This window comes from Elephas maximus, chromosome 16 (assembly GCF_024166365.1).
Source record: "Elephas maximus indicus isolate mEleMax1 chromosome 16, mEleMax1 primary haplotype, whole genome shotgun sequence".
Classification (NCBI taxonomy): Eukaryota; Metazoa; Chordata; class Mammalia; order Proboscidea; family Elephantidae; genus Elephas; species Elephas maximus.
In genome coordinates this window covers 40,526,053-40,550,704 of record NC_064834.1, presented here as the reverse complement: position 1 = coordinate 40,550,704, position 24,652 = coordinate 40,526,053, and the positions used below count along the sequence as shown (strand labels likewise).

The 24,652-nt window shown below is 39.1% G+C and overlaps 1 protein-coding gene across 2 annotated transcripts in view; it reads right to left on the bottom strand.

Moving 5' to 3' along the window:
- Positions 1 to 8,347: 8,347 nt before the first annotated feature.
- LOC126059889 (interferon-induced protein with tetratricopeptide repeats 1-like) overlaps positions 8,348 to 24,652 on the bottom strand; it is an 87,600-nt gene continuing 71,295 nt past the window's right edge. The window contains exons 1-2 of one of the 2 annotated variants that reach the window (XM_049855931.1): positions 17,161 to 17,283; positions 8,348 to 9,954 (exon numbers count right to left, since the gene is read on the bottom strand). In XM_049855931.1, the coding sequence (XP_049711888.1) occupies positions 8,523 to 9,954; positions 17,161 to 17,165 (1,437 nt within the window). In that variant the 5' untranslated portion in view covers positions 17,166 to 17,283 and the 3' untranslated portion in view covers positions 8,348 to 8,522. Of the gene's footprint in view, positions 9,955 to 17,160; positions 17,284 to 24,652 lie in introns of those variants that run through there. The other variant, XM_049855932.1, reaches the window with a different exon arrangement.

Here is a 24,652-nt window from a genome sequence, read left to right as displayed (position 1 = left end):
CCCACACTTGAGTTTTACTGAGGAGTGTGGAGCTCTCTTCCAGAGTTAAGAAGACCAGGATGGGGTGGTAGTGTTAGGTTATACCAAAAACCAAACCAAACCCATTGCCATCAAGTCGATCCTGACTCATAGCAACCCTATAGGACAGAGAACTGTCTCATAGCGTTTCCAAGGAGTGCCTGGTGGATTCAAACTGCCAACCTTTTTGTTAGCAGCCGAGCTCCTAATCACTATGCCACTAGGGCTCTGTGTTAGGTTATAAGACACAGTAAATAATCATGATCATGAGCTTGTCAGACACAACTCACACAAATACTTTCCGTAATTCAGAGATTTATTTTGCATTAATAAGCTCCACTTTTTTGGGTGCAAATAATGGGTAGCAATGCCTAGGCAGAGTTGTTGAATGGCCAGAGAATTGACGGATTATCCAACAATTATTTACTATTTCTGACCCTGGGGGAATTGGCAGTGTTTAGACTTGTTTTGGAGCCCAGGTGGCGCTGTGGTACCTATTTCCAACCTGAGGTTCAGGGTGGACGTAAATTTGTATTGGAGGGGGGAAGGGGGAAGCACTCTTCAACCCACTATAGGCAGCATTCGCTCTGAACTAATACGGGACATCCAACAGAAGCCCTGGAGACTAAGGAAGCCACAAGAATACAAGTCCCCAAGGAATTCACAAAAATATTGGGGAGGACTTTGAATTTCTACCAGAATTCTATAGGAATTGGAGGAGTGAGCAAGAATTTATCTGTATCATTGAGGAGCAAACATCAAAGTTACACAGAAGCAATCTTCCCAACTTCCTTATCACTAAAACAAGAGATTCATTAGATTTAACAAAAAGGATAACTTCAAGTGCATATATCAGGGGTTGGGGGAGATATAATGTGATAAATGTTAAAATAAGTCCATCCCATTGCCATTGAGTAGATAAAATATCCTGAATTTAGAGTGGGCCCCAAATTCAATAACTGGTGGCTTTATAAGAGAAAGAAGAAGACTTGGACACAGACACACAGAGAAGAAGGCCATGTGAAGATAAGGGATTAAGATTGGAATGATGCAGCTATAAGCCATGAACACCAAGAATTGCTGGGAGTATCCAGAAGCTAGGAAGAGACAAGGAAGCGTTCTTTCCTAGTACCTTCGAGTGAGCAGGGCCCTGCCGACAGCTTCATTTCAGACTTCCAGCCTCCAGAACTGTGAGAGAAAAAATTTCTGTCTTTTAAGCTTCCAAGTTTGTCGTGATTGGTTACAACAACTGTTAGAAAGTAATGTACTGACCTTGCTTCAGGTTTCACAAAATATGCACTCAACCAAATATTATGAACTTCATATATTTTACTGAATTTGGTAGGGGGCATAGGGGGGTAAAATAAAGAAAGGGTTAAATCAGATCACATAGAAATGAACTTAGAATTTTATGTTAGACATCCTGCTGTAGAAGAAAGACCCTTCTGAGGCTCTGCCCACATCCATACCCTTTGTACCTCCAGGATTTTCTCTTGATCCTTAATTCCTTTATAGGATCCAGGCACACATGTTTTGAGTTCCACTCCTCTTCCCTTCGCTGTTAACAGGAAGAGAACAAACCTAATTCCCTTTTTTCATATAAAGCAGTTTTTTTCTCTGATATATCGACATTTGTCAGAATTCATGCCCTGCACTATCTCCCTGACCACAAGCTGCTTCATCAAAATATTTTCCTAATCAGAAGAAGAGTCAGAAACAGGAGGAGGATATGGAATGTGTGGCTAATTGCCAAACATGAACTCCTTTGCCATGAGACCAGAAAACTGAGTGGTGCCTGGCTGCCATTACTGAACATTTTGATAAAGATTCTTTAGAAGAATCCTGATCAAAAAGGGGAAAATGCAGAACAGAATTTCACATCCTCACGGACTCTAGACTTCCTGGATTCAGGAAGTTTAGGTGAACCCCTGAAACTATTGTCCTGAGATAATCTTTAAACCTTAAACCAAAAATATTCCCTGAGGCCTTCTTAAAACCAAACAACAACAACAAAAAAAAACAATAGTTTAGCTTAATTAAAAAATGTGTGCCTTGAGCATTATGCAGTTTTAAGAACTGTCTATACGGGATCAAATTGACAACAGCAACTCGAAAGATTGGATAGGAACCTTAAGGGGTAAACAAAAAACCAAACCCACTGCCGTCGAGTCAATTCGACTCATAGCGACCCTATAGGACAGAGTAGAACTGCCCCATAGAGTTTGCAAGGAGTGCCTGGCGGATTTGAACTGCAACCTAGCCACTATGCCACCAGAGTTTCCCCTTAAGGGGTAGTGAATCTATATTTATGGAGGAGGGACAAGTCAGAAAAAGAGGGTGGGAATAGTTGCATAACTCGAAGAATGTAGTCATTGTCACTAAATGGTGCACGTAGAAACTGTTGAATTGGTCTATTCTACTGTGTATATTTTCAACAATAACAAAGTAAATAAAATTAAAAAAAAATTTTTTTTTTCCTACTCAAAGACTGTTTCCCCCTACAAAGAGTATTGGCACCAACTGAAAGGAGAACAAACACTTCTCTGCTTGTTACATTTTATTTAATAGCCATACCCTGGGGGCGTAAGTAAATCCGGATGCCCTGGAATCCAGGCTAAATTTTCTGATAAGAGTCATCTAAGATACAGCAACCCAGAACTTAAAGACAGAATTAGAAAACAGTACAATCTTGAAATGCTCTTATGAAGTTTCACTGTATTACTGTGGGAGTTGAAAAAAAGGGTGTTTGTTTTAAATTATAAAGTATTTTGCTCTGAGTTTTCAAGTTTAACTTACAGTTAATATGCTAGGATAAATGTTGTTTTACTGTCTCTCTAAAAAATAAACCCACATTTTTACTTGTTTTTTTACTTCTTACACAATAATTAACATGCTGAATACTGAGAAGCAAAAGGAACAAAATAAAAATCAACTTTAAAGCCATAAGCAATCATTTTTTAAAACGTTATTAAGGTATTTCAGGATAATTGAAATACAGCAACCTGAGTGTACTTAAAGTATGCATTCTGGTCAGTTTTGACATATGCACATGCCCATGAAAGGGGCTGGGACTAGAGTGCAAAATTTTATGGGGCACCAAAAAACTTAGCAATCAAGACAGATCATACCTCAATGTAATATATATATATATATATATATATATATATATATATATATATATATATATATTTATTGTGAAAAATACATACCAAAACACTTGCCAGCACATCAGCTTACACATTTATAATTATTCAATGTCCTTGATTTAATTTTTTATGTTGTACCACCATTATCACTATCCCTTTCCAAAATATTCCACCACCGTTAACATAAACTCAATGGCTCCCCAATAAAAACTCACCCTTTCCCCCCTCCCCCCTCCCCCCAGCTCTAAAAACCCATTGCCATGGAGTCAATTCTGACTCATAGCAACCCTAGAGGACAGAGCAGAACTGCCCCATAGGGTTTCCAAGGAGTGGCTGGTGGATTCAACCTGCCGACCTATTGGTTAGCAGCCGTAGCTCTCACTGCATAACCATTAGTAGTCTTTGATTTCTATATCTTTACTTATTTGACATAAGTGAGATCATACAGTATTTGTCCTTTTGCAACTGACTTATTTCACTCAGTGTAATGTTTTCAAGGATAATCCATGTTGTGGCATGCATCAAAACTTCATTTCTCTTTACAGGTGCATAGTATTCCATTGTATATACATACCACATTTTGTTCATCCATTCATCTGTTGATGGACATTTTGGCTGTTTCCACCTTTTGGCTATTGTGAAAAGTTGTGCAATAAACATTGGTATACAGGTTTCTGTTTGTGTTCCTGCTTTCACTTATCTGGGTATATACCTAGGATTGGGAATATTCAGTCATATGGTAATTCTGTGTTCACCTTTTTGAGGCACTGCCAAACTGTTTTCTGCAATGGCTGTACCATTTTACATTTCCACTGCAATGGATGAGGGTTCCAATTTCTCCACAACCTCAGCAACAGTTGTTGTTTTAATTTTTTTAAGTCACTGGCATCCTAATGGGGGTGGGGTGATATCTCATTGTGGTTTTGATTCATATCTTCCTAATAACTATGATGTTGAACATCTTTTTCACGTGCTTGTTGGTCATTTGAATATACTCCTCGTTAAGCTGTTTAAATCTTTTGCCCATTTTTTTGATTGAGTTGTCTTTTTAAATGGTAAAAGTATAATATATAAATAAATAAATATACATATATTTTATATATGTATATATAGAGAGAAAGAGAGCCCTGGTGGTACAATGGTTAAGAGTATGGCTGCTAATCAGAAGGTTAACAGTTGGAATCCACCAGGCACTCCTTGGAAACTCTGTGGAGCAGTTCCACTCTGTCCTCTAGGGTCACTATGAGTTGGAATTGACTCAACAGCAGTGGGCTTTTATATATATATAAATTGGATATTAGGCCCCTGTATGATACAAAACCAAAAAAACCAAACTCAGTGCTGTTGAGTCAATTCTGACTCATAGCAACCCTATACGTGGTTCCTGAAAATATTCCCCCAATCTGTAGGTTGTCTTTTTACTTTGTTCATAAAGCCCTTTGATATTCAGAAGTATTTAATTTTTATGAGTTCCATCTATTTTGTCTTTTGTGGCTTCAGGTTTTGTTACCATATCTGATAATCTATTGTTAAACACTAGGCCCCACAGCCTTACCCCTATACTTTCTTCTAAAAATTTCATGGATTTAGTTTTCACATTTAGATCCTTGATCCATTTTGAATTGGTTTTTGTGTATGGTGTGAGACATAAAACCTGAGTCAAGCTGTATGTGGAAATCCAATTTTCCCACTGCCATTTATTGAAGAGACTCTTCCTTCCCCATTAAATGGACTTGTTATGCTTGCCAAAAATCAGTTGACCATAGATGTATGTATTTATTTCTGGACTTTCAATTCTATTCCATTGGTCTATATGTCTATTATTATACCAGTATGACAGAACAAACTCAATGGCACATAACAACAACGACGAGGTTGTTTTGATTATTGTAGCTTTGTAGTATGTTTTGAAATCAGGAAGCGTCAGTTCTCCTATCTTATTCTTCTTCTGCAAGATTGCTTTAGCTATTTGGAGTCCCTTGCCATTCCATATAAATTTGAAGATTAGCCTTTCCATTTCTGCAAAGAAGGTCTGTTGGAATTTTGATGGGAATTGCAGTGAATCTCTAGATTGCTTTAGGTAGTATTGACATCTTAACCATATTAAGCCTCTCAATCCATGAGTATGTAATTTGTCCTTATACTTATTTAGTTCTTTAATTTATTTTAGTAATGTTTTATAATTTTCTGTGTAAAAGTCTTTTATCTTCCTGGTTAAATTTAGTCCTAGGTACTTTATTCTTCTACATTCTATTGTAAACAGCAATGTTTCCTTAATTGCCTTTTCCTCTTGCTCATTGCTGACATAAGAAACCCAACTGATTTTTCTATGTTGACCTTGTACCTTGCCACTTTGCGGAATTCATTTATCAGTTCTACTAGCTTTCTTGTAGAACCCGTGGGGTTTTCTACGTATAGGATCATGTCATCTGCAAAAAGGGATAGCTTCACTTCCTCATTCCAGATTTGGATGCCTTTTGTTTATTTTTAATGTAATTGGTCTGCCAAGGACTTCAGAACAGTGTTGAATAGGAGTGGTGAGAGTGGGCATCTTTGTCTTATTCCCGGTCTTAATGAGAAGGTTCTCAGTCTTTTTTTCATTATGATGTTAGCTGTGGGTTTTTCATAAATGCTCTTTATTGAGGAATTTCCCTTCTATCCCTATCTTGTTGAGTGTTTTTATCATGAAAGGGTATTCCCAAAGCAATTAAAAAGAAAAATTAAAGTAAAAGAAAATCCATGATGAGCAAAACATCAAAATTTCAAACAAATTTGAAAGGATCTAACCCTGCACTTACATGACTCAGCTCTCTCCCCACACCCTAATCCCAACCCTGTCAGATCCTATCTCTATTCAAAACCTAAATATTCTGCCCATCATTCATCTCTTACATTGATTTTGACTTTTAAAAACATATTGCATTAAAGTAAAAGAGAAAGAAGGAAACCAAAGACTCAGAGAAGAAAGTAGTCTACGAGACTAACAGTCTACATAACCCACGGCCTTATCTACCCTGAGATCAGAAGAACTAGATGGTGCCCGGCTACCACTACCCACAGTTCTAATCAGGGCCACAATAGATGGATTCTGATAGGATAGGAGCAGAATGTGGAACAGAACTCAAATTCTTAAGAAGTCCAGACTTACTGTACCGATTGAGACTAGAGGACTCCCCGAGACTATCACCCTGAGATACTCTTTAAACTTTAAATCAAAATTATCCCTTGAGGTCACCTTTTAGCTAAATAACAGATTGGCTCATTATCACCCATGAGTAATGTGCTTCTTAAAAAAATGATCTGTGTGAGACCAAGTGGTCAAAAATTATAGCACAGAGGAGAAGGTAAGGGGACAGGGAAGCTAGAGTACGGAAATTATATAGCCAGAATGGAATGAATGAGAATGATGACATTGTAAAAAATGTAACCAATGTCACTGAATAACTTGTGTAGAAATTGTTAAATGGAAACCTAATTTGCTGTGTAAACTTACACCTTAAATGCAATAAAATATTATTAAAAAATATGTCATCTACCTTGATCACTGAGTTCCTGGTACCCTATCCTCCCCCACTCCCAAACTTTGTGCCTGAGGTAACTACCTCACTTAAAGCAATCATTTTTAATATTAAACTTGGTTTATAGCTGTGTTATCTAATATAGAGTCCACTAGGTACGTATGGGAAACCCTGGTGGCATAGTGGTTAAGTGCCACGGCTGTAACTAAAGTGTCAGCAGTTCGAATCCGCCAGGTGCTCCTTGGAAACTCTACAGGGCAGTTCTACTCTGTCCTGTAGGGTCGCTATGAGTCGGAATCGACTCGACGGCACTGGGTTTGGTTTTTGGTTTTAGGTACGTATGATTTATTGAAGAGTTGAATTTTCAATTTACATTTAATTTTAAAAACTGATTATTTATTGGAAAACTTCCTAGAATGTTTGGGAAAACTTAGGTTTATAAATCTACTTTTGTAGTTGCAAATTTTATGAAGTCTAAATAGAGAGCAAGTATTTCCAGTGAAAATTTAGCATCTGATTTGAGATGTGCTGTAACCTCTCTCCTACCTTCTCAAGGACAATGGATAAAATCAATGCCTACTTTACTGGAAGGGTTAAAAATGTTAAATTATGGTTCAGAAATGAATTTGGGACCCCAAATTTGGGATTTTCTTGTGGTGATCTGTGGTAGTCAGTATAATGCCCCCCCAAAGATGTCCATGTCCTGATTCAGCATACCTGTGAATATATCACCTTACATGTAGCAAAAGGACATTGGCAGATGTGAATAAGTTAAGAATTTTGAGATGGGGAGATTATTTTGGATTATCCAGGTGGGTCCAGTGTAATTATGAAAGTCCTTAGTATACTGAGTCAGAGGGAGAGCAGGTGATAAGACAAAGGAAGCAGAGAGATTTAAAGATGCTTCTCTGCTGACTTTGAAGATGGAAGAAGGGGCTATGAGCCAAGGAATGCAGGCAGCTTCTAGAAGCTGGACAAGGAAAGGAAACAGATTGTCCTCTAGAGCCTCTGGAAGGAGTGCAGCCCTGCTGACACCTTGATTTCAGCCTGGTGAAATCCATTTCAGACGTTTGACCTCCAGAACTATAGGATAGTCACTTGTGATGTTTTAACTCACCAAGTTTGTGGTAGTTTGTTATAGCCAAAAACATATGTAAGAATGAAAAACAATACTATTGTTTCCTTATTTTTTTCCTTTTAAAATATTTGTTGTGCGTTGCTTTTTAATAAAATGTGATTATTCATAAACATAGGTGATTGCTATGGCTGGTCTCTCAGATCATTTATCGTTCTTTCCATATTTCTTGATCTAACTAGACCAGTAGCAACAAATGACTTAATAAATAGCACTTCAAATAAAATGGCATGAAACAAGACAAACTGCCTGGGACAGTTTGACAGTGAATTGAATTTCATACATCATGGAGAAAGATCACCTTTGATTGTGTACTTTTTTATTTGTCTATCTCTTTCACTATATTGCATGCTGCATGAGGATTGGAAAAAAAATCCGCCTTGTTCATCGTACATCTTTTGGTATCCAGCACTGAAAACTATTTGTTGATAAAATGAATGAATTAAAAATTTTACTGTGTTTAAGTCCAGTCTTACCTGATACAAATTTTTTTCAACAAACTTTTCTCCTATGTAACATTCACACAGAACTGGTTTCATACACATATATTTATTTCACTATTTTTCTGAAAACAATTAACGTTCAAAAATTTCATCATTACAGTGAATTACATAATATGTTTCTGAATATAGCAAGCAGGAAAGATGATTACTACCTATTAACCTAAAATCAAATGGAATGTGAACATAACTGCTACTTTAGCTTCTAAGGACCGCATCTCTCAGAGTTCTCGAAGTCACCAGTCAGCCTCAGGGCCCTCTCGTAGTACTCCAGGGCTTCATTCATTTCTCCTTTCAATTTGTGGATGAACCCAAGGAGGCTCAAGCTTTCCACATCTGATGGATCTCTTTGAAGTTTCTTTGAAGCCAGTTTCTCCAAAGATTCGATACTTTTATTCCTTGGAAATGACGCCTTTTCTATTTTTATTGCTTTTAAATACTGGGTAATCGCATCGATTTCAGATTTCCTCTGAAATTCCTGAAATCGGCCATAGTGATGATGTATCTCTTGCTCGTGTACTTCTTCCAGTGGTTTGATGGATAATGCTTTTTGATAAGCGTCTTCGGCTTTTCTGTAGTTTCCTGCTTCTATATACATACTCGCCAGGTGTACATAAGCAATAGCAAATGTGGGCTTTTGTTCCACAGCAAATTCCAAATGAGATATGGCTAATGTTATAATTCTGTTGATATTTTCTCTATCCTGCCTTCTAGGCTGCTTGCTTATAGCTGTCTTTATTTGGAACACTTGTGCCCTGTAGCAAAGCCCTATCTGGTGATGCAGGAAGACAGAGGCAGGTGTTGCCTGCAAGGCCTTTTTGAAGAACTGGAGAGCTTTATCCAGAGAGCCTTTTCTTCGGTAAAATCTGCCCACATGTCGAAAGACATAGGTCTGGGAGGATGTGCTGGCCAGTGCTTCTTCAATGTACTTTTCTCCTTCAGCTTCTTGTCCTGCATCCTGAAGCTTCAGGGCAAGAAGGACCTTAATATGTACATCTTCCGGATTTAGCTTGACAGCCTGCCTTAGGGGCTGCAGAGAATACCCCTTTCTCTGTGTTTCTATGGCGAAGTCATCCAGGCGATAGACAGTAATTGCATACCCAGTGCTGAATTCAGGGTTTTCAGGGTCCACTTCCAGAGCCTTTTCAAAGCAGGCCTTGGCCCGTTCATAATTCTGTCCTCCACACTTCAGCAAGGCCCATCCTTCCTCACAGTCCATCTCAGGACACTCCATCCTATAGTGGGAGGGATTTACACCTCTCTTGCAAGTATTCTCCACCTTGTCCAGGTAAATCTGGGCTTCTGCCAGTCTTCCCATGTGGTAATACACCCAGGCATAGTTGCCCCAGGTAACCAGACTTCTCAAATCAGATTGGTCGGCATGATCTTGCTGGATTAATTCTTCAGCCTTTTTCAAGCTCTCCAGGGCGGCTTCATTGTGGCCTTGCAGGTGTTTCACGTAGGCCAATAGGTTGTTAATGCCCACATTGTATTTGGTGTCTAGGAACTCAATCTCCTCCAAGATCCTGTTTTCTAAATCAGGCATTTCGGTGTCTTTAATTAGCAACGCCCATGTAAAGTGGCATCTCAACTGCTCCAGCCTCTCCTTGATCCAGTGCTCATCATCAGCATTCTTACTGTGAAAACAAGAGCAGTTTTATTTTTTTGTTAGGTGAGGCACAGCTAATAGAAGTCAGATAAAATGCTTCATATTCTAGTCCTTACAAGGCACACATCTGCTTCAATATTCATTAGAGTCCCTGTTTTTCTAAAATCTGAATGAACATTGAATGCAGTCTGCTTGACTTCATAGACTGGCTCTTGCACTTTCTAGCCAAGTAGGCTGTCTCTGATTCAGAGACAAATCTGTGAAATGGGGGTAATAGTACTTACTGCCTTAGATTTGGTAATGATCAATAAGGCTATATATATAAAGCACTTAGAGTATATTATGTGCTATGTAAGTGTTTAACTTTTATTATTAATGTAATTGGGACAGAGACCAGTTAGAAATGTAGAACCTGGGAAACATTATTGACCTCAGGGCCTTAGCCTGTTGATTATGCAACACATTATAACCACTGATAGAAGCAAAGTGAAGCGTACAGTGGACGACTGTATTTCTGCAATGTCCTATAAATTTATAATAATTTCAAAATAAAAAAGTTTAAAAAATGTGATGGATGAAAAAAATTAGGCGGCCTTAATTAGTTACTAAAAACCAAGCAGTTTGCACTGGACTAGTAACCAAAAGATTTGGCTCTTTGCACCCACCCAGCGGTGCCATGGAAAAAAGGCCTAGTGACCTGCTTTTGTAAAGTTTACAGTGGAGAAAACTCTGGAGCTCAGTTTTACTCCGGAACACATGGAATCGCCATGAGTCAGAATTGATTTGATGGCAACAGGTTTGTTTTCTGTTGTTAAGTATATATTTTTTAAAGACACTGCCAAACTATGTTCCAGGATGGCTGCATCATTTCACGTTCCCACCAGCAGTGTATGGGTGATCCAGATTTTCTCCATCCTTACCCACCAGGGGAAGGTGGAATGCTACCTCATTATTTTCAGGTGGGAGTGAAAGTTCAGGTTACCCACTTGGCTGTCACTGACATTCGGGAGGGGGAGTGGGAGTTCATTCTCCTAAATACACTGTGGCTGATACCATCCTGGCTAGGAGGGGGTGGGGTGCTTTGTTACCTTCCCCATGGAACCTCCACTGATTAGGGGTGGTGGTGGTCACATGGGGAGGGTAACAAGGAACCCCCCCTCACCGCATGTGAGTGAGGTGAGGTGGCCTCATTATCACTGGGCAGTGATGGAAGTCCTGATTCTCCACTAGGCCTCTGTGACACCACTTGGATGGAGAGGAGAGGGCGTACCTCATTACCCCCACGTGGGGGTTGATGTCCAGTGCGCTGGGTGGTCTCCACTGACCTGGCAGTAAGGGGGAACCTATACTACTTGGCAGGGATGAAAGTGCTGGCTCCCTACATAGTGTTCTCTGACACCAACCTATGTGGCAGGAGGGAGGAGTTGGGATGCCTCCTTACAGACTGGCAATGGTGGAAGTCTAGGCTCTCCACTCAACCATTGCTGGTGGGGTTCAGGATGCGGCCACAATTGTGTTTCTCTGGTGTTTGGCTCGATCAGAGTGGTTATTGATTTAAAGTTTTCCATCTTGAAAGACTGCCCCTTTTCTTGTCCTTTGGAAAGAACAGGCTTTTTTTTTTTTTTTTTTTTGGACTTTTCTGCCAATTCATCTTTAATTTATCTGGCTCATCTTTGGGAAAAAAACCATTGCCGCCAAGTCGATTCTGACACATAGCGACCCTATAGGACAGAGTAGAAGTGCCCCATAAGAGTTTCCAAGGAGCACCTGGCAGATTTGAACTGCCAAACCTTTGGTTAGCAGCTGTAGCACTCAACCACTGCGCCACCAGGGTTTCCTCTTTGGGGAGATACTGAAGGATAGTGGATTTCCCTCAGGAAGGGGAGGCCCTGCCCCAACAGGGATTCTGCATTGGGGAAAGAAACTCAAAAAGAAGCCAACACTGTGCATGTTTAAGAGAACCAGTTACCTTTTTAATGAGTAAAAATGTGGCCCATAGATGGCAGTCTCCTGCTACCATCTCAATTACAGTAGTCAACTTTTATGGAAAAGAGGGGTAAGAGGAAGAAATACAGTCTAAGTGAATAACTATCCCTACTTTGACCCAAAATAAATGGTAAATGCAAAATAATAAAAAGAAGATGATCTAGGAGAAATAGGTGTATGATCACATAAAATTTTAAAAACTTATTTATGGAGGGGGTGCTCTAATCCCATGTTCACTGCAGTACTAGTCACAATAGCAAAAAGATGGAAACAACCTAGATGCCCATCAATGGATGAACAGGTAAACAAATTATGGTATATTCATACAATGGAATACCACGCAACCATAAAGAACAATGACGAATCCGCGAAACATAACATGGACGAATCTGGAAGGCATTATGCTGAGTGAAATTAGTTGCAAAATGACAAATATTGTATGAGACCACTATTATAAGAACTCAAGAAAAGGTTTAGACACAGAAGAAAACATTATTTGATGGTTACGATGTTCCCGGAAAACATCTAGGTCAATTGGCATAACAAAGTTTATTAAGAAAATGTTCTGTAACACCTGGAGCAAAGGATAATGAAGAACACCAAAGACACGAGGAAAATACGAGCCCAAGAGACAAAAAGGGCCACATAAACCAGACACTCCATCAGCCTGATACTGGAAGAACTAGATGCTGCCCGGCTACCACCAATGACTGCCCTGACAGGGAACACATCAGAAGTTCCTGATGGAGCAGTAGAAAAGTGGGCTGCAGAACTCAAATTCTAGTAAAAAGACCAGACTTGATGGTCTGACTGAGACTGGAGGGACCCCAGAAGACATGGCCCCTGGACTGTCTATTAGCCCAGAATTAAATCATTCCTGAAGCCAACTATTCAGACAAAGATCAGACTGGACTTTAAGACATAAAACGGTACTGGTGAAGAGTGTGCTACTTGGCTGAAGTATATGGTGGTGGTACATGAGATTAAATGGGTGGCTCCTGCCCAGAGGTGAGATGAGAAGGCAGAAGGGAACAGAAGCTGGTACAGTGGACATGGGAAACACAAGGTGGAGAGGAGAAGTTTGCTGTCACATTGTCGGGAGAGCAACTAGGGTCACATAACAACATGTGTATAAGTTTTTGTGTGAGAAACTGGCTTGAATTGTAAACTTTCACTTAAAACACAATTAAAAAAAAGAAAATGTGCTCTAAGCAAGTTAAATAGAAGGATAGTAAGACTATGGGAAATGTTTATAATATAGATGATGAAGGTTCCCATTCTGTAATATATTAAGTGTTTCTGCAAATTGACAATAAAAACTCAACAGACCAAGAGAAATTTATATATATAGTTAATTTATGGAAGAGCAAATATAATAGCTGATAACACCAGAAATGAAACCTGAAAAAAACTGGTTGTTGTTAAGTCGAGTTTGACACCTAGTGACCCCATAGGACAGGCTGGAACTGCCCCGTTGAGTTTCCAAGGCTGCAATCCTTACGGGAAGGAGCCCTGGTGGTACAGTGGTTAAGCTCTCAGCTGCTAACTAAAAGGTTGGCGGATCAAACCCACCAGCCGCTCACCTGTAGAAAGATGTGGCAATCTGCTTCTGTAAAGATTACAGCCTTGGAAACCCTATGGGCCAATTGGACTCTATCCTGTAGGGTCACTATGAATCAGAATCAGCTCAGCGGCAACTGGTATGACAACTGGTATTGGTGGTAATCCTTATGGAAGCAGAATACCATACCATTCTCCCTCAGAGCAGCTGGTGGATTCCAACTGCCGACCTTTCAGTTAGCAGCCCAGTGCTTAACTGCTGAGCCACCAGGGCTAATTAGTCAATAGCCATGAAAAAAGATGCTGTAAGCCGCCTAACCACGAGGGAAATCCAAATTAAAGTAGCAGCAATTTATAACTTTATTCTAGTCAGCTTACCAAAGGTTTAATGAGAGGGGATACGAATTACTGCAATCATGAGTTGTTGTGGCCTTTTTGAAGAGCAATATAATAATAGTCATTAAAATAAAAAATACACATTTCCATGGATAAAGTAATTCCATCCTTAGGAATCTTCCAGATAAAAACACGAGTACATAGGGATGTATGTTCAAGAATATTCATTGCAGCATTTTATATAATATCAAGACATTGGAAATACCAGTGGGGAATGATTAAATAAATTACAGTACATCCATACCATGGAATATTACACAGCCATTAGATTATATGAGTTAGGTCAAAACCAGTTGAATTTCAAGGACTTTCATAATACACAATTAAGTACAGCTACAGAGAAGTGTTAAAACATGACCCCATCTTTATTACATAAAGATGCAAACCCTTACATATATGTATTGGTTGTTAGCATTGGTTATTGTGTTAGGCAGAATAATGGCCCCTCAGAGAGGTTCTTCTCCTAATCTTCAGAACATGTACATACTCCGTCATGTGGCAAAACAGATTTTAAGATGTGATTAAGGTTATGAACCTTAAAATGAGATTATTCAGGCAGGCCCAATCTAATCACATGAATCTTTAAAAGCAGAGAGCCTTTCCAAGCGGTGGTTGTGGAGATGCAATAACAGAAGAAGAGGCAGGAGAGATTCAAAGTGTGGGAGGAACTTGACTTCGTTGCTGGAGTTGAAAGAGGAACCAGGACATAGGCCAAGGGATGTTGGGGGCTTAGAGAAGTTGAGAATGGCCCTCAGCTGACAGCTAGCAAGAAAATGGGGACGTTAGTCCTAAAACTACAAGGAACTGAATAAGGCCAGCAACCGCATAAGCAAGCAAATGGATTCTCCCCTAGAGCCTCCTCCACTAAGGAATGCAGCCACACTGACACTTTGATTTTAGCCCAGTGAGATTTGTGTCAGACGTGTGACACATACAACTGTAAGACGATGCAACTGTATTGTTTTAAGCCTCTAAGTTTGTAATAATTTCTTACGGTGACAGAAAACTAATACAGTTACCTCAGCCAGGGGAGGGGACAGGACAGAGGGGGAAGTGGGGAGCAGTGGGGAGAAAAGGTGAGGGACAAGAAAAACAGAATTTGATACTTCAAGATGAAAACTAAGAATTTAGCAATCAAGGTTGTGAAGCAAACTGGGAATGATAAACTGCATGGGACACTGAGAGAATATATGTCTCACCAAGTGGAGAGTATCTAAAAGGGACAAAATTATAAAAAGGATTAAAATAGAAATTCTGGAGCTGAAAAGTACAATAAGTAACCCTCATGCATTGCTGGTGAGAGTGTAAAATGGTGCAGCTGCTGTGGAAAACAGTTTGGCTGTTCCTCTATTAAGTTAAACCTAGAATTTGCGTATGACCCAGCAATTTCCAGTCTAGTTAAACCTAGAATTTGTATATGATCGAGTAATTTCCAGTCTGGGCTTATATTTGAATTGAAAACAGGTGTTCAAACAAAAGCATACATGAATGCTTATAGCAGCACTATTCACGATGGCAAAAAGGTGAAAACAATCCAAATGTCCATCAGCTAATGACCTGGTAAACAGAATGTGGTAGGTGCATTCATGTAATGCAATATATTGTTCCGCCATAGAAAGAAGCAAAGTACTAATATGTGCTACAGACGTGTATTAGAAGTATTAGCAGAAGAAGCCAGAAATGAAGTGCCCCCTATTGTATGTTTCCTTTTACAAGAAATATCCAGAATAGGCAAATCCTTAGAGACAGAAAACAGGTCAGTGGTTGCCAAGGAGTGGAAAATAGTGAGTGACTGTTTAATGGGTACAGAATTTCCTTCTGGGATGATGAAAATGTTCTGGAACTAGACAGTGGTGATGGTTACCTAACATTGTGAATGTACTAAATGCCACTGAATCATGCACCTTAGTTAAAATCGTAAATTTTATCTTATATGTATTTTATGACAATAAAAAATTTACTACATCCCTGAATAGAAATTCTACAAATTTTATGTACGTTTTTTGAATACATTTTAAAGTAAATACAAAAGCATTCAAACATAAAAGCTAATTAATGTGCCGTTTGGAATTATGTCATGTGCATCCACTTGTATCTTTGGAGAAACACTGGTTTACAGATGAAACATATGCCATTGAAATTTGTTCATGTCTCAGTTCTACCACTTTATTATCTGTGTGATGTTAACTTTTCTGAATCTAAGATTCCTTGTTGCAAAATCAGGATAATATGAGTAGCTGCCTCATAGGTTTGTTGTAAGCATTAAATATAATAATCTGTATAATATTTTTTAGAAGATAGGCTGGCACCTAATAGGGATTTGGGAAGTGATAATTGCTATTATTATTATTTTAATGATCTTTGACAACCTGCTTCATCAGTTTATGGCCAAAGAGAGGAGGGAGTTCATCATAGGCCTGAACTTTTGCCCACTTCAGAATTTTTCCCACTGGAGCGCTGAGGGCAAATTTGTAGGCCGTTACTAATCAATGGATTCTTATCTGCTGATATCAGTGGTTATTTGCATCAAGATTCAATTTGGACAATCTAGAAATTCCCACAGGAGGCTGTTCAGTAAGGAAGATGCTGATGTCCCGAGCACTGAATCCCGCCAAGCTCCCTGGACAGGAGGATATCAGGCTCTGAAGACAGCCCGGCTTCTCTGGGGGAAGAGGTGTGTGCAGATGCAACTAATCTTAAATCCAGCTGACTGAGGAGGGACATAGACTAAGGAGGGACATAGGAGGCCTGCAGTGCAGAGAGTGACACCAGAGGCCTACAGAGGAAGGCCCTGTTCTCTAGGCTAGAGCCCTTCCCACCACATCCCCACAATATTTTCCTGCAAGACTTCTGGGAGACCCCAGGACTGCAGCTTACAGAGCCTGGCGGGTCCTACTTTTTCAACATGGTGAGGAACCAGCATAAAGCAATGTCTCTGCCCAGACCAGCTGCCCACTCCCTCCCTCAGTTAGACAGACATCAGGTGTGATGGAAAAAGATTTCGGAGGTTGGGATCATTTCTCACTTTCTGCCAAACTCTTTTCCTACTTCTCTTCTTTGAGCTCTAGCTTGAAGTAAGCTTCTTCAGGGTGATGCTAACAAAAGTTAAAATCCCTGAATTAATAAACTAGTTTAACACACACACATTCCATTCAAAAGCAAATGCTGAAATAGAAGTTAGGAAACTTGACCCCACTGAGACCAAGTCTGTTGAGATAGTATTGATTAACATCCCCCCCCCCCACCCCCCAAATCTCTAGATACGATGACAGAGATGCAGAGAAACACTTACCTCATGGGTGCTGTGAATAAGACAGCAGTTCAGCAATATTTAGTTCAGCCTGCAGGACTCCTCTGAGACCTGGTCTCTCTTGTAGATTTTCAGACAAATTTAAACTCCAGTACAGGAATATATAAGGGACATAAATAGCAGCTAATGATATAACCTGTGGGTGTGTTCTTGCAAACATGAGAGGGAAACTGAAAGTGGAAAGTGAAACTAACTCCAGAAATAAAACACTGGTTAAGTTTCATTTCCAGATTTAGTTTCACTTTCCACTCTGACGGGAATGCAACCAATCCCAATCACAAAACAGTATGTATTAATTGTTTAATGAAAAATTAATTTGCCTGTAAACCTTCATCTAAAGTACAAAAAAAAAGAAAATGTTTACCGGCATCTTACTGTCAGTGCCCATTCTCCAGAGAGGATGCAAAAGCACGGAATAATTAGTGAGACACGGCCTCTCACAGAGGAGGAACAAATTCGGGTTGAGTCTCCAGCTTAGAGATTTACAGAATTTTATACTATAAAAGGAACAATTCCTGTTTCCAGGTGAGGAAACACAGGCCCAAATGCTGGTCATGACTTTCTCACGTTTACACAGCCAATTCTCACAGGTCTCCCTGGCTCTAGGTATACCTAGGAGATGTGCTAAAAGGCATCTCCAAGCTTCCAAGTCTCTGCAAGGCCAGAAGGACCCCATCAGGGGAATTAGTACATCCATAAAACTGCTTTTCACCAGCTTCCTCCCAATCACTTTTGAAAAGCTTGGAATATATCCCAAAGAAGAACAAAGAAAGTCATAGCTGTTTAAGTTTCATTTTCGACTTCAGTTTCACTTTTTATTCTCAGTATACCTCTTACCTTTGCAACACACCCACAGTCTTGGTTTTTTTTGTGTGAGTTAGAATTTTGCTCTATATTTATCTCCAACTCTGTCTGGGACCCTCTAGCGTGCCCCTTGTCAGAGCAGTCAGTGGTGGTAGCCAGGCACCATCTAGTTGTGCTGGACTCTGTCTGGTGGAGGCAGTGGTAGTTGTGGTCTGTTAGTCCTTTGGACTAATCTTTCCCTTGTGTCTTTGATTTTCTTCATTCACTCTTGCTCCAGATGAGGTGGGATCAGTGGAATATCTTAGATGGCTGCTCACTAGCTTTTACAGCCCCAGATGCTACTCAGCCAAGTAGGATGTAGAACATTTTCTTTATAAACCATGTTATGCCAGTTGAGCTAGATGTCTCTGAGAATATGGTCCCTAGCCCTCAGTTCAGTAATTCAGTCCCTCAGGGAGGTCGAATGTGTCTATGAAGCTTCTATGAACTTGCCTTAGTCAAGTTGTACTGACTTCCCCAGTATTGTGTACTGTCCTACCTTTCACCAAAGTTAGTATTTATATATTGTCTAGTCAATGTTTTTCCCTCCTCATGTGGTCTCATACAGTATTTGTCCTTTTGTGATTGACTTATTTTACTCAGCATAAAGCCCTGCAGATTCATCCATGTTGTGAGATGTTGCGCGATTCATCATTGTTCTTTCTTGTTGCATAGTATTCCATTGTGTGTATGTACCATTGTTTATCCATTCATCTGTTGATGGGCACTTAGGTTGTTTCCATCTTTTTGCTATTGGGAATTATGCTGCAATGAACATGGGCGTGCATATGTCCATTCGTGCGACGGCTCTTATTTCTCTAGGGTGTATTCCTAGGAATAGTATTGCTGGATCATATGGTATTTCTATTGCTAGCTTTTTAAAGAAGTGCCGTATTGTTTTTGATAGTGATTAGGCATTTTACATTCCCACCAGCAATACATAAGAGTTACAAGCTCTTCGCACCTCTTCAACATTTCTTATTTTCTGTTTTTTTTTTTTTTTGCGCCAGTAATGTTGGGGTGAGATGGTATCTCTTTGTAGTTTCGATTTGCATTTCTCTAATGGCTAGTGATCACGAGCATTTCCTCATGTGTCTGTTAGCCACCTGAATGTCTTTTTTGGTGAAGTGTTCGTTCATATCCTTTAATTGGATTATTTGTCTTTTTGTTGTAGAGATGTTAGGTTTTCCTATTGATTTTAGAAATTAGAACTTTGTTCCATTTGTAATAGCCAAAAAAATTTTTTTCTAGTTTGTAGGTTCTCTTTTTACTCCTTTGGTGAAGTCTTGATAAAAATAAGTGTTTAATTTTTGGAAGATCCCACTTACCTAGTTTATCTTCTGTTGTTTGTGTGGTGTAAATTAGGGTTTGTATGCCATTTATGCCATGTATTAGGGCCTCTAGCATTGACCCTGTTTTTTCTTCTATGATTTTTATAGTTTTTGGTTTTTTATGTAGGACTTTAATCCATTTTGTGTGAGGTATGGGTCCTGTTTCATTTTTTTACAGATGAACATCTATTTTTGCCAGCACCATTTAATGGGTTTTGGGGCTTTGTCAAAGATCAGGTGTCTGTAGGAGGCTGGATTTACATCTTGGTTCTCGATTCTGTTCCATTGGTCGATGTGTCTGTCGTCGTTCCAGTACCAGGCTGTTTTGACTAGCATAGCTGTATAGTAGGTTCTGAGGTTAGATAGTGGGAGTCCTCCTACTTTATTCTTTTTCTTTAATAGTGCTTTGCATATCCAGGGCTTCTTCCCTTTCCATATAAGGTTAATGATTAGTTTTTCCATCTCATTAAAGAATGCTTTTGGTATTTGGATCAGGATTGCCTTGTATTTGTAGATTGCTTTGGGTAGAATTAACGTTTTCACAATGTTGAGACTACCTATCCATGGGCATATCTTTTTCCATTTATATAGGTTTCTTGCAGTAGTGTTTTGTAGTTTTCTTTGTATAGGTCTTTTATGTCCCTGGCTAGATTTATTCCTAAGTATTTTATTTTTTTTTAGGTGGTATTTCCTGATTCCCTTTTCATGTTTTCTTTATTGGTGCATAAGGAATCCAGCTGATTTTTGTATGTTTGTCTTGTATCTTGCTATCCTGCTAAATCTTTCCATTAGTTCCAGTAGTTTCCTTGTGGAGTCCTTTGGGTTCTCTATGTATAGTATCATATCATCTACAAATAGGGATAGTTTTCCTTCTTCCTTACCAACGTGGATGCCCTTTATTGCTCTAGCTAAGACTTCCAGCACAAAAATAGGCATGGTAATAAAGGGCATCCTTGTCTTGTTCCTATTTTCAGGGGGAATGTTTTCAGCCTCTTTTCATTAAGAATGATGTTGGCTGTTGGTTTTGTGTACTCAAAAAAAAAAAAAAAAATTGCCATCGAGTCGATTCCGACTCATAGCAACCCTATAGGACAGAGTAGAACTGTCCCATACAGTTCCCAAGGAGCACCTGGTAGATTTGACTGCCGACCTTTTGGTTAGCAGCTGTAGCGCTTAACTACTATGCCACCAGGGTTTCCTGGTTTTGTATAGATGCCCTTTAATATGTTGAGGAAGTTCCCTTCTATACCTATTTTATAGAGAGTTTTTATCAGGAATGGGTTTTGGACTTCATTGAATTGAGATGGTCATGTGAGCCTTTTCTTTTGTTTTATTTATGTGGTAGATTATGTTGATTGACTTTCTGATGTTGAACCATCCTTGTATACATGGTATGAATCCTACTTGATCGTGGTGTATTTTTTTTTTTTTTAATAAGGTGCTGAATTCTATTGGCTAGAATTTTCACATCTGTATTCATGAGAGATATTGGTCTGTAATTTTCTTTTTTTGTGTGTGGTATCTTTGCCTAGTTTTTATATCAAGGTTATGCTGGCTTCACAGATTGAATTCAGAAGTATCCCTTACTGTTCTATGTTCTGAAACAGTTTTGAGTAGTACTGGTGCAAGATCTTTTGTGAATGTTTGGTAGAATTCTCCAGTGAAGCCATCTGGGCAAGGACTTTTTTTCTTTTTTTGGTTGTTGTTGAGAAGTTTTTAAATTACCTTTTCAATCTCTTCTCTTATTATGGGTCTGTTCAGATTTTCAACCTCAGGTTGTGTTAGTTTGCGTAGGTAATGTGTTTCTAGATATTTGTCCATTTCTTCTAGGTTTTCGAATTTGTTGGAGTATCGTTTTTCGTAGTAGTCTATTAGGATCCTTTTTATTTCAGTTGGGTCTGTTGTAATGTCCATTTCATTTCTTATTGGGGTTATTTGCATACTATCCTGTTTTTCTTTTGTCAGTTTGGTCAGTGGTTTGTCAATTGTGTTGACCCTCTCAAAGAACCAACTTTTGGTTTTGTTGATTCTTTCTATTGCTTTTCTGTTCTCTATTTCATTTATTTCTGCTCTGATCTTTATTATTTCCTTTCTTCTGGTGTCTGTGGGCTTCTTTTTCTGTCCTCTTTCTAAATTTGAGTTGTGTAACTAATGTTTTGATTTTGTCTTTCTTTTTTTTGATGTGTGCATCTATTTTTATAAATTGACCTCTGGTCCCTGCCTTTGCTGTGTCCCAAAGGTTTGGTATGATGTGTTTTCATTCTTGTTTGATTCTAGGAATTTTTGGATTCCGTCTTTGATTTCTTCTGTTACCCAGTGGTTTTTAAGCAAGGTGTTATTCATTTTCTAAGTATTTGATTTTTTTTTCCTTGTTCTTCCTGTTATTAATTTCTACTTTTAGGGTGTTCTGGTCAGAGATGATGCTTTGTGTTATCTCAGTGTTTTAAATTTTATGGAGGGCTGCTTTGTTGGCTAGGATGTGATCTATTCTGGAGAATGTTCCATGTTCGTTGGAAAAGAATGTGTACTTTGGTGCTGTTGAGTGGAGTGTTCTATATATGTCTATGAGGTCAGGTCAGGTTCGTTGATTGTGGCCTTTAGATCTTCTGTATCTTTGTTGAGTTTCTTTCTAGATGTCCTGTCCTTTACCAAGAGTGGTGTGTTGAAGTCACCTACTATTGCTGTGAAATTGTCAGTTTCTCTTTTCAGTGCTGTTAGAGTTTATGTATTTTAGAGCTGTGTCATTGGGTGTATAGATATTTATTATAGTTATGTCCTCATGGTGGATCATCATTATTATAGTGTCATTCCTTGTCCTTTATGGCGAATTTTATTTTATTTTAAAGTCTATTTTATCTGAGATTAGTATTGCCACTTCTGCTCTTTTTTTGGTTGCCGTTTGCTTGATTTTTTTTTTCCCATTTTTGGAATGGAAAAATGTATTTATGTATTTGTTTGTAATGTGTGTCTCTTGTAGACAGTGTATTGATGGGTCCTGTTTTTTTAACCATTGTCATTCTGTCTCTTTATGGGTGCATTTAAGCCATTTATGTTCAGTGTAATTATTGATACGTGAGAGTTTTTTGCTATCATTTTGTAGTGCTTTTTTTGTGGTGCTGACGTTTTCTTTGTTCCTCTTACTCTTCCTGTGCTGAATTCCTTTTGTTTGTGGATTTTTTTTTTTTTTTTTTTTGTATAGCCTTTTTATAATCATTGAAACAGAGAAAATGTATGTGCTATTGTCTGGTGTCCTTCAAACAAAACATGTTATTCTATTGTTAGCCATGTTTTTCCAGAGACATGAACAAGTCAGAAGATTCTATACAAATGAAATTTTTGAATAAGTACTATAGATTTAGTCATGTTTTCAGATAAATGGAAAATCTGAAATAAATGAATTTAAAAATTTCTCTTTTTAAACAGAGCAAGGTGACTTTGGAGTTTTTGGGAAAAAACAAGCGGGTTCATAATTTTCCAATGTACTAAATAGCACACAGAGAAGCAGACAAATGGGGGATCTTGTCATTGCTGTGAGTTTGGCAGCAGTTCTGGTTCCGTGGGGCTCTTGCTCAGGCTGATTAGGTGTTCAGAATCTTGCCCATTGTGTTCTTGGCAGAAACAACCCACAAGTGACACAGGACAGAGCAGCATTAAGGAGACAGAAAACAGCCAACAATGTGTGTGTGTGTGTGTGTGTTTACAAATAGGAAGAAAAACGGAAACTGAGAAAACAACTTTGAGAAAATGAAACTTGAGCCCTAGGTATGAGTTCATTTCCAGGAATCTAGGACCAGCTTTTTTTTTTCTTTATTAACTTTTATTGAGCTTCAAGTGAACGCTTACAAATCAAGTCAAACTGTCACATATAAGTTTACATACATCTTACTCCGTACTCCCACTTGCTCTCCCCCTAATGAGTCAGCCCTTCCAGTCTCCCCTTTCGTGACAATTTTGCCAGCTTCCAACTCTCTCTATCCTCCCATCCCCTCTCCAGACATGAGATGCCAACACAATCTCAAGTGTCCACCTGATATAATTAGCTCACTCTTCATTAGCATCTCTCTCCCACCCACTGTCCAGTTCCTTTCACGTCTGATGAGTTGTCTTTGGGGATGGTTCCTGTCCTGTGCCAACAGAAGGTCTGGGGACCATGGCCGTCGGGATTCCTCTAGTCTCAGTCAGACCATTAAGTATGGTCTTTTTGTGAGAATTTGGGGTCTGCATCCCACTGATCTCCTGCTCCCTCAGGGGTTCTCTGTTGTGCTCCCTGTCAGGGCAGTCATCGATTGTGGCCAGGCACCAACTAGTTCTTCTGGTCTCAGGATGATGTAGGTCTCTGGTTCATGTGGCCCTTTCTGTCTCTTGGACTCTTAGTTGTCATGTGACCTTGGTGTTCTTCATTCTCCTTTGCTCCAGGTGGGTTGAGACCAATTGATGCATCTGAGATGGCCGCTTGTTAGCATTTAAGACCCCAGACGCCACATTTCAAAGCGGGATGCAGAATGTTTTCTTAATAGAATTATTTTGCCAATTGACTTAGAAGTCGCCTTAGAGCATGGTTCCCAAACCCCTGCCCTTGCTCCGCTGACCTTTGAAGCATTCATTTTATCCTGGAAACTTCTTTGCTTTTGGTCCAGTCCAGTTGAGCTGACCTTCATGTATTGAGTGTTGTCCTTCCTTTCACCTAAAGCAGTTCTTATCTACTAATTAATCAGTAAAAAACTCTCTCCCACCCTCCCTCCCCCCCTCGTAACCACAAAAGTATGTGTTCTTCTCAGTTTTTACTATTTCTCAAGATCTTATAATAGTGGTCTTATACAATATTTGTCCTTTTGCCTCTGACTCATTTCGCTCAGCATAATGCCTTCCAGGTTCCTCCATGTTATGAAACGTTTCACAAATTCGTCACTGTTCTTTATCGATGTGTAGTATTCCATTGTGTGAATATACCACAATTTATTTACCCATTCCTCCGTTGATGGACACCTTGGTTGCTTCCAGCTTTTTGCTATTGTAAACAGAGCTGCAATAAACATGGGTGTGCATATATCTGTTTGTGTGAAGGCTCTTATTTCTCTAGGGTATATTCCAAGGAGTGGGATTTCTGGTTTGTATGGTAGTTCTATTTCTAACTGTTTAAGATAACGCCAGATAGATTTCCAAAGTGATTGTACCATTTTACATTCCCACCAGCAGTGTATAAGAGTTCCAATCTCTCCGCAGCCTCTCCAACATTTATTGTTTTGTGTTTTTTGGATTAATGCCAGCCTTGTTGGAGTGAGATGGAATCTCATCGTAGT